Below are 10,945 nucleotides of genomic sequence, written 5' to 3' on the forward strand. Positions count from 1 at the left end.
ATTCATTCACGTTGTTATACTTGATCTGCAAATTGTGTCAGTTTTCCCTTTACCAGCATTATTTGTGTAATGCCATGTCGGAATGACCTTGGAAGATAGAGGACCACAAATACTCTGGCAGGTATGAACGTGATGTACCTTTCCAAGCAGAACTGGCTCTTCAGCTTAGAAACGGAGATAAGCACCGCCCTCCAGAGTCAGGAACGACTAGCAGATATGTGCAAGGAGAATCTTTACCTTTACAGAAATACAAGAACATTGAAAAAGCTGTGTAATAAGGTGACTTCAGGACATTACATCACTGACTGCCAGAGGCTATATAAGATAAGATGAGGTAAGGAAAAGGAAGGGAAGGCAAGAAAAGAACTGCAACTAGTATGTTCTTAACATTGTAATTAAAACTTTATCTTCGACATAGAATGTTTAAATTCCAAGAAGAACAGCAAATTTATTCTTTGCAATGGAAACTTTTGTGGATGAAAATTGAGTTTATGGAACTAATGAATTAATTAAGGAAACAAATCTAATAATATATACATCATTTTTCTTTAAGTTAGCAGGATTCATGATTTTTTTTAAAACTGAATTAACACAATATTGACCATAAATGTAGGAAGTATTGACAATTGTTCTATTATTACATCAACAGCTGAAGCAATGGAGCCAGAGGATGAGTTCCTGAATCTATTTTTAAAGAACTGAATTAATGCAATATTGACCATAATGTAGGAAGTATTCTTAATTGTTCTATTATTGCATCTACAGCTGAAGCAATGGAGCCAGAGAAAAAGTTCCCGTTTAAATGCAAAGAAATCCATTTCCTAACTGACTTCTCCTCACCTGGAAATTTAGAGTCACTGGACAGTTTTGAAACCCGAGATGATGATATATTCCTAATTACATATCCTAAATCTGGTAAGTTCAAAGATGTCTTCCAAAAAAGAATTAATCTTTTATCCAATACTGTTATTCAGTTCCTCGGTATATTGGTTGCTGTAACTCTGTTGTGCTATAGCTAGATTTTAACATTTACTTTTTAAAAAAAGCTGGAAATGTAGGAAAGCATATTATACTTTTGCTGGATAGATGACCTTGGCAAGTCACACTGTCTCAGCCCAATCTGTATCACAGGGTTGTTGTGAAGAAAATAGGAGGAAGAAGGAATATTGGTATGTTTGCCACCTGGAGTTAGTTCTAAAGATATAAAGGCAGGATATAAATAATTGGTTAAATAAATACCAATTCTTTTTTCATCCATCCATCAGCTTAATCTATCAATTTTAGTAGACTTAATTGTGTTTACACATCTCTGAAACGTTTACTATTCTTCCTGATAGGAAGATTGGCCTTGCATAAGTTCAACATTCTCCAAATAATAATGGCTATGGGTGAATTAATTTAATTATTCCTTATTTACAGGCACTATATGGACTCAGAATATTATCAGCTTGATTCTTTATGAAGGTCATCGAGATGAAACTGAAAATATTACCCTGATTGACAGAGCTCCATGGCTGGAATATAATATTTTCAGTGTAGATTTTCCCAGTCGCCCATCACCTCGTGTATTTACTTCCCATCTGCCTTACAATTTGGTACCCGAAGGATTACAAAACAGAAGAACAAAAGTAGGACATATTTTGCTAACTTGTGAGGTGGAGTGGTGAGCTGCCTGCCTTCTGTTCTTTTCGCTCTGTATCTGATTGTTTCATTGATATATAGGCAATGACAAACAAACAGATGTTAAATTGCTCCAACGTGTTTGGTGGATGCTAACAAATTTTGAAGTTTGAGTGGGAAACCACACAAACAAAACAGTGTTAAAGCCAGAATGTCATGCCCAGCAGAAATAGGCCAAGAACCAGAGGTTGATTGCAAATGCCAGTGCTACCGGTTCACTTATGTTCGCTCATGCACAGGAGAGCCTCCCGCTGCTGCCACTACCAGTTTGCCATATCCAGGCCAAACTGGGAGCTACCCATCTCTGCTAAGAACCCACCTGTAGATCCATATATAGCGAGCTTTAATCCTTAATCTTACTTTTCCCAAAATGACACTTTCGGATGGATTGTACGGCTGTTGCATGGCTGCTTGCTATCTTAAAATATTGAGAGGTTGTTAATTTGAGGGATGGTATTTTTAGTCCTCCACTCCCTTCCCACAATTTCTACTCAGTCATTCATGCCCCAGTCACCAGAAGTTTCAGCTGCTTTTGCAGCAGCATGAGCACTTACGTGATCTCCAAGAATTGCATACATTACACCTCTACTTTGGAAACTGCATTGGCTACCAATTGGGTTCAGGATCCAATTCGAGATGCTGGTTTTTAAACTTCTTCATGTGTTGCAAACAGGTTATTTAAAATGACCTCCCCTCCCCAGTTACATCTACCCATCCAATCAAGTCCAGTAAAATAAGCATGTTGGGGTTCTCATCAGCTAGAGAGATTTTTCAGTGGGCCCCTAGGATGAAAACCTTCGCTGATGTGGAAACTCATTCCCCCAAGTGATGGTTGGCCCCAATCCTGGTGGTCTGCTGGAAGGCTCTCAAATGTGGTTTTGCTATTGAGCTTTGAGATCCTGTGATAGAATGGAGCCTGTTAGATGAATGCATGAGAGTTATTGGTGCCCTCTCTGTATGCTTTACTGCCAATCTGTCTTTTTTCTTGTTTTTGACCAGGTATTATCATCTTTCTCCTACAGATTATTTATGTACTTCGAAATCCAAAGGATGTCTTGGTTTCCAGCTATCATTTTTTTCAAAGGCCAGTCGGAATACAATCCATAAAGGATTTTGATACATTCTTTGAGAACTTTTTGGTTGGCAAAGGTAAGAAGAGCTTGATGATGATGTTTTTTGGGCAGTTTTTGTCTTGGATAAGAAATAATGAATATATTTCAATCCACTCCCCACAAAGAGCAAACAATCCACCCTCTCTCCAAAAATAAGTTAAAATAATTTTTTAAAAAAAACTTTTTTAGTAATTCATTTAAACATTACACAATGTAAAACGGACAGGAGGTAGAGTAGAATGAATGAAGAGATCCTAGAACCATGGATAATGTTAAAGTGGATGAGAGAAGCAAGAGAAAATAGCTTATTTCAATTTATTTAGTTAGTGTATGGCATATCATATACAGACTTACAATATATATTAACATTTCACCTAGATTATTAAAACATAATACAATATAAATATTAAAAGATCTGTATTCAAATAGCATTGTCCAGGATACCTAAGTACTGAAGTTCAGCATTGTTTATATGAAAAAAAAATACTGCACCAGTATATGCCCTCAGCTTATAGCGGACACAATGTGATTTACAGTTTGATGTAGACCCTGAGGTCACATTAAGGGGAGAATATTATAAAGTGTCCTGGCAGACACCATGTGAAATGTGACTCCTATTCAGGATTATTGATTGCTGGTGTGGTAGTTGAAAGCCTGGCACCCTATTTCTGGCATCATTTATGTGTCTTCCTTTGCCTGGACATTCAGCGACCCATTTGGCTTTCCATTGGTAAAGCTTATATCAAACTGATAGAGTTTCGTTTAAAATCAGGATAAGATTGGGAATGGATGGACAGAATCTAAAATTATGGATAAATATCAATATTCATTTGAAAGACAGATAGTAACTCTGTTTGGCTTACGAACCAAATCTTTGTAAAATGAAATCACATAGGGAGCATTTAAAGGTTGGAAATTGAAAAAGAGCAAACTGGAGTAAGTCTTATACGTGCAAAAATGTAAAAAAATCAAACCAAATTGCCCCAAACATCAATTAAGAAAAAGCAAAGAAATGAAACAATATAGCAGCAAAGAAATGAAACAATATAGCAGCATCTTGACAAAAATTCTCCTTTGACAAGTTCAAGTATGCAACCACATTAGTTATGGCTCTTGTTCCTTTTCTCTCCTCTCCACATCCTGGGATATTAGGATAGCCCCTCAGTTGAGTTATCATGCTTCGATCTTTAGGTCCAACCAGGATCATAAAGATAAATGAAGGAAATTCAAGCATCAAGAATGTGTCCCTGAGACAGATGGTTAGGTGGATCATTGCAGCACCAAGCTAAACAACTGAAGCCTCTTGTTAAGCTATTATGCTTTGATCTTTAGGCCCACCAGGAACATAAAGATAAGTGGAGGACATTCAAGCATTAATTCTCATGTTTATGATAAATTCATTTCTCTCCTATCAGTGTTCGGTGGTTCGTGGCTAGACCATGTAAAAGGCTGGTATGCTCATAAGGATGATTTCAATATTCTTTTCCTTTCTTATGAAGAAATGAAAAAGGTAAGATGTGTCTGTGCTGTGTAGTGCAATATGAACAATCATCAAGCACAAAAAGCTTTAGAATAATAGAGCTGGAAGGAACTTTGGAGATCTTCTGGTTCAACCCCCTGCTCAGGCAGGAAACCCTATACCACTTCAGAAAATGGTTGTCCAATCTCTTCTTTAAAACTTCCAGTGATCTTCGCTTCTCTTCTTGATTAGTTTCCATCCATTGTTTCTTGTCCTGCCTTCAGGTGCTTTGGAGAATAGATTGACCCCTCCTCTTCTTTGTGGCAACCCCTTAAATATTGGAACACTGTTATGACGTTATCTCTAGTCCTTCTTTGCATTAAACTAGCCATACCCAATTCCAGTAACCATTCTTAATGTTTTAGCCTCTAGTCCCCTAAACATCTTTGTTGCTCTTCTCTGCATTCTTTCTAGACTAGTCTCAATATCTTTTTACATTATGGCGACCAAAACTAGATGTAGTATTCTAAGTATGATCTTAACAAGACATTATAAAGTGCTATTAACATTTCATGTGATCTTGATTGTATCCCTATGTTAATATAGCCTAGGACTGGGTTGGCTATTTTGGCAGCTGCAGCACACTTTTGGCTCATATTTAAGTGACTGTCCTAATTGTGAGAAATCCCTCACAATTGAGCCAGGTACCATCTATACTGCATCTGTGTATTTGGTTTATCTTGACTAAATGTAGGATCATATTTTTTTCACCACTGAATTTAATTTTGTTAGATAGCAACCAATGTTCAAGTCTGTCCAAGATCCTTCTGTATCTTAAACCTACTTTCTGGAATGTTGGCTACTCCTGCCATCTTGGTATCATCTTCAGATTTGATGAGTTCCCCATCTATTCCCCCATCTAAATCATTGATGAAGATACTGAAGAATACTGGGCTTAAGAAAAGAGCCTTGGGGTACCCCACTGCATATTTCTCTCTATGTAGAGGCAGTTCCATTGAGGACTACATGTTGAATGCAGTTGGTCAGTCAGTTACAAATTCATGTGGTGATGATGCTGTCTAACCCATATTTTTCTATCTTATCAAGTAGTAGGTTGTGGTCTACTTTATCAAATGCTTCACTGAAGTCCAAATAAACTATATACACAGCATTTCTCTGGTCCACTAATGCCACTTTGTCAAAGAATACAATAAGATTTATCTATTTTTGATATACCATATTTTTTGGAGTATAAGACACACCAAGATTTTGATGAGGCAAATTTTAAAAAAAAGTTTTTGCACTCTGCTGACTTCCCAAAAAATTAATAAAAGATTAATAAAAGATACATTTGTGACCATTTTGCTTGTCATGCTAGAATTCACAGGATGCATATCTTGTAAAGAAGCTCAGCAAAACAAAGTTCATTTAATTTTGATAGACTTGGTAGATAAGGGAAATCCACAATGCACCTTAATCAGCAAAATCTTAGCCAAAGTTTTTCATAATATTCTCCTGTATTGGCTCAAAAGAGATTCATTCAACTCAATTGAATTTTCAAGAGAGGCCAAAGAATTAATTAAGCCTGGCTTGGGAACTGGACAGCTTCTAATGCAGTTAAAAGTACTAACAATGTAAGAGTCTGAATCTTGGCACATAAATATATTTTAGACCAAAAATGTTTCTCAACAACCTGCCTCTTGAAAGCATTTAGCAGGAAACTTAAGGCAGTATTTCTTTAATTTGTTGATATTGCTTTTTATGTCCATGTCTGACTTTTGTTTAAAAAATAACAATTACTAAATATCAGGGTATTTTTTATCAGGGTATTTATATATCAGGAAAAGAAAGAATTAAAGTTTAATATGCAAGATATATATAAGGAAGCAATAATCTTGAGAATCCCATTAATATATCAACACAGTGTTCCATCTTTTCTCCTTGTTATGGATGTACTAATATAAAGCTTTATCAAATTGCAGGACCTGAGAGGTTTTGTACTGAAAATATGCAACTTCCTAGAAAGAGAACTAACTGAAAAGGAGGTGGATGAGGTGGTGTATAAAGCGACATTTGATAACATGAAGGTGGATTCTAGAGCAAACTACACATTCATGGCTCGTGATATTCCAGGTTTCAGCAAAGGAGACTTCCTTCGCAAAGGTAGAGCAGTAATAATTCATACTCTGGGGCTTTTGGAATGTGCCAGGCTTCATCTGAAACCAGGGTTGTCACCTTCATCTGAAAGGCACTTTCTAAAGTGGTATGGATATGTCCCAACCAGTGACGTGTGGTCAGCTTTACCCCCGGTGAGGCTGTTTTTAGACTTGTGGACTTCAACTCCCAGAATTCCACAGCCAGGCATACTAAGTTCCGATTTAAAGTGACAGCATTTTTCCCCCTTGCAAAATAAGTTTTCCCATTCTTTTTCTTCTCCCTCCCCCTCCTTCCTCCCTCTCTCCTTCCCTCCCCCTCTCTCAAACAGACACACGGAGACAGAGAACTTCGATCCTTCTCTCATTCACTCACTCTCAAACACAAACACAGAAGTTGGATTGGATATATTTTCCAAAGGCTTGAAAGCAGCTCCTCTGCCATACCCCCCCTTTCCCTGCTGCCTTCCGATCAAACTTTTTGAATTCCTCCCCCCTCCCTACACACGGACCTTTTCCAGCTGTTTCAGAGACGATTTCAACTCTGCTTCTCCCTGCCCTACCCTGCCCTCTTGAAAAGCCAGAGCTCTGAAGTCAGACTGAGCTAGTCGCTCCTAGAAAACTCGAAAAAGCCTCTAAAAATGCCCTCTACAGGAGGCGAGAGAATACGTGCCTCATTTGAATAAGAAATTCTTCCCTTGTTAACCCTTGCTTAACTCTTAAAAGGCGAAAAAATCCTTATGCAAAAGAGGCCCCTAGTTCTCTGGCCTCCTCCTAGTTAATACTGAGAGCAGACACCAAGCCACTGTGACTTGAAATCTGGTAGCAACTACCCTGGCTTTAATTATTTTAAGAAAATTATTTAAAATCCTTTCCTTTCCCTGAGGAGACTGGTGAGGCCCCGCCTCTCTTGCCTCTAGTGACTGCATGTCCCTGGTCCCAACAGCCTCTCTTTCTGGGGTCTCTCCATGATGTTGTGCTTGCCTCATCAGCAGCCTACATTTGAGGCAGCCATAAGCTTTTCTTAGTTGTGCCAATGTTGGTGTTCTCCTGTTCACCCTAACAAATTTCGGGTGTGGATATAATCCGATCTGTTTCAATGATATCTGCTGGTTGCACAGTCTAATGATCCTTTGGGAGTGGGTTGTTTTAGCTCCTACTAACCACTTTAGGATGGTGGAGTCACAACCTCTTCACTCTCTACCTTTGGTAATCTCCCCCACCAGGAATGCAATGAGTCACATGGTGAGGATGCTGGGTTGAAAGTAAGCAAACCCATGTTTGAAATCCGAGTGCTGCTGCATGGTGGGGTGAGCTCCTGTCATTCTCTCTAGCACCTTGTTGGGAACATGAAAGGAGCAACACTCCTGGGGCATCTTTCTGGAAACAGTGATGTCACTGGCTAATGATTTCAAACTGGAAAGGCTAATCCACTTATTTTCAACCTGAGAAAAGTTCTCTGTGACATATGAGTGCACTGTTCTCCAGCCTTAGAACTGTCTCCTCTAAACCTGCAGGGACCTATCCAATGATCAAAAAGCCACCAATCGTTTCTCTTAAGCATTGGTATAATGGGATGAACTCAAGATCATTTAGAACTTCACTGGGAGACCACTGATTCCATGACTTCCCAGTAACAGATACTTATGGCAGGAGAATCACTCACCACCTTCTAGATAGGGAGAACTTTGCCCTTTTATCAAGTCCTCCTTCTGTAATCCAGCTCAAGTTAAGATAGTAAGAAACAAGTTCCTGCCCAAAAACTATACATGCAGATTTCTAAGAACTGCTTGATGGATGGGGGGTAGCTAAGCACTCCTTTGATAACTGAGGAACGAACAATGCTCCAAGTTAGTCAGGTTTTTCAAACTATTACCCTCTTTCTCTGACTCAGGGAAGCCTACAGTAGGCAAGATAACTGAAGAGTGTAAACCACCACTGGAAACTTTTGATCTTCATCCCTACAGTACCCAGCTGAAGTCCTGAAATGTTTTCTATACACTAATGTGACAAAGAAAGCACACACTCTTTGAGTTCTATGGTTTTATGTATCAAGACATAGTAAAAAATCATCTGGTCCTTAGCAGTTCTTCAAAGTAGGTAAATACATTCTCAGATGAACAACAACACATGATGTATTACACCATGTCATCATTTATTTTCAAAAAGAAAGCCAAAATGGAGAAGCCATGTGTGAAAAATTAAGAACATCCTTACTTCTTCCATAGGTATGAAGAGGCTAAGTAACAGTTAAGTGCTGCAAATCAAGTGTCCTTAATCAATTGATCATCAGCAAGTGTAACTACCTCTATAAAACCTGAAGTTTTAGGAGTTTGCTAGTCTCCAGCATTGAGGTATGTCTTAACACAATCTCAAAGCGGAAAGGCAGCGGTAATAATCTTAGAGAACCAATTGTTGCTGACTATCAGTCTGGGAAGCATTATAATGTCATTTCTAAACAATTTGAAGCACATGAGTCTACGGTGGGGAAGATTACTCATGGGTAGAAAACTTTCGAGACATTTGCCAATCTCCCTAAGGGTGAAGATCCCAACAAATTTATCCAAAGGATGGACCATGCAATGCTCAGACAAATTGCAAAAAATCCAAGAGTTACATCTCAGATCCTTTAGGCCTCAGCTAGCATGTTAAAGTTTATGACAGTACAACTGGAAAAAAGACTGAACAAGGATGGTTTGTTTGGCAAGGTTGCCAGGAGAAGGCTTCTTCTTTTTAAAAACAGCATTGCAGCACAGCTTTGGTTTCCAAAGTTGCATCTGAACAAAACACAAGACTTCTAGAACACTGTCCTTTGGACAAAAGAGACCAAAGTTGAAATGTTTGGCCACAATATGCAGTGTCACATTTGGCAAAAACCAAACACTGCCAATCACCACAAACATCTAATACTAAACAACAAGCATGGTGGTGGAGGGAGGATGATTTGGTCTTGTTTTGCAGTCACAGAATCTGGACACCTTGCAGTCACTTAGTTGACCATGAACTCCTCTGTATACCAGAGCATTCTGAAGTCACATGTGAAGCCAGCGGTCTGACAGCTAAAGATTGGCCAAGATTGGGTCATGCAACAGGACAATGACCCTAAGCACACCAGCAAAAATACCACAGAATGGCTGAAAAGGAAAAAAATAAATAAAGGTATTGCAATGGCCAAAGTCCAGATCTCAACCCGATTGAAATGCTACGGTGGGACCTCAAGTGAACTGTACATAAACAAATGCTCACAAACTTCAATTATGTGATGTTATAAAGTAATGTTGTAAAGATTAGTGGGCCAAATTCTTCCAAAATTGAATGAAAATTCTTCCAAAATTATTGAATCTTAAGTTTTACACACAGCTGCTCCATTTTAGTTTACTTTTTCAAAAATAAATCATGACATAGTGTAATGTCATGTTGTTCATCTGAGGTTGTATTTACTTTAACTGCAAAGGAGCAGATTTTTACTATGTTCTCATACATAAAACCATGGAACTCAAGTAGGGTATACTTCCTGTTTACATGACTGTATATACATTCAAACACAAACTTAGTCACAGAAAAATGTGTAAGAATGTCCATTTTGGTGATATGATGACATAAATAGCCTCTAGATAAAATGAATACAAAAACTGTTGACATTTTTAACCATTGTTTCCCAGGCACTGTTGGCGACTGGAAGAATCTCATGACTGTTGCCCAGAGTGAAAGGTTTGACCGTGTCTTTAAGAAGAAGATGGAAAAGCTGCCCTTCAAGTTCTGCTGGGATATTCAGGAGGAGCCTGAGCCTATTTCCAGATCACTGGAGGAAAATAATATCTGATACACACCTTCAAATAGTTTGAGTCTGAAATGACCCTCCAAGAAGAATCTTTATGTCACCTTGTAATGTTTAATTCTCAACTCTGCAGGGACCATAGGACAAAACAATATTAAATTCTTGGTCATTTTTAGGGCATTTGTTTGTTGATTTAGATTTCCATAGCTGCCTGACCAGTGGTGGGTTTCAAATATTTTCCCTACTGGTTCGCCCTACTGGTTTGAAGGGTGTGGCTTGGTGGGCGCAGCTGGTGGGGGGGGGGGTCATGTGACCAAGTGGGCACAGCCAACTTGATATCATTCACAGCAATGTGGGGCAGCACCACCCCACCAAGCCACACCCACCCAAACCATGCATTCCACTTGGCTGCTTCTTGCCTCCTCATGTTTGCTCTGTGTATATGAGCAAAAGAAGGAGGAGAGAATGAGCCACGTTGAATGCTGTGGCAGAGAGAAACAGAACATTTCTGCCTCCCTTCACAGTGAATCTGCTCAGAAGGCAGCTCCTGTGGTTGCCTGTCCCTTTTTAGTCCCCTCCCCCCATCGAAGTACCTTAAAGACTGAGGCTGGCGTCTGCCTTCTGAGCATCTCCACTGTGATGCCCTCCCTCCAGTGCAACACTGTTCTCCTGGCTGGCCGGCCATGAGCAGCAACAGCAGGCAACTGGGGTGCACATACATGACCAGTGCAAACAGGGCGACGACAGTGCCAAGGGTCGCCGG

At 39.2% G+C, this 10,945-nt stretch overlaps 1 protein-coding gene across 1 annotated transcript; it reads left to right on the forward strand.

The window, feature by feature from the left end:
* The first annotated feature begins 773 nt into the window (after positions 1-773).
* LOC106553792 (amine sulfotransferase-like) lies at positions 774-10,227 on the forward strand. Its single transcript, XM_014072359.2, has 6 exons — positions 774-915; positions 1,420-1,628; positions 2,703-2,829; positions 4,208-4,302; positions 6,234-6,414; positions 10,067-10,227. The coding sequence occupies exons 1-6, from the start codon at positions 774-776 to the stop codon at positions 10,225-10,227; spliced, it is 915 nt and encodes a 304-aa protein (XP_013927834.2).
* The last annotated feature ends 718 nt before the right edge of the window (positions 10,228-10,945 follow it).

Source organism: Thamnophis sirtalis, unplaced genomic scaffold (genome assembly GCF_051295495.1).
Source record: "Thamnophis sirtalis isolate CommonGarterSnake01/CBP01778 unplaced genomic scaffold, rThaSir2_p1.2 scaffold_6, whole genome shotgun sequence".
Classification (NCBI taxonomy): Eukaryota; Metazoa; Chordata; class Lepidosauria; order Squamata; family Natricidae; genus Thamnophis; species Thamnophis sirtalis.

What these genes read in the sequence shown, in the direction of transcription:
- LOC106553792 (XM_014072359.2), top strand. Translation starts at nt 774, where the DNA reads ATGGAGCCAGAGAAAAAGTTCCCGTTTAAATGCAAAGAAATCCATTTC. An exon ending in TACAAAACAGAAGAACAAAA is followed by an intron (nt 1,629 to 2,702) that starts GTAGGACATATT and finishes TTTCTCCTACAG; the next exon opens with ATTATTTATGTACTTCGAAA. An exon ending in CTTATGAAGAAATGAAAAAG is followed by an intron (nt 4,303 to 6,233) that starts GTAAGATGTGTC and finishes ATCAAATTGCAG; the next exon opens with GACCTGAGAGGTTTTGTACT.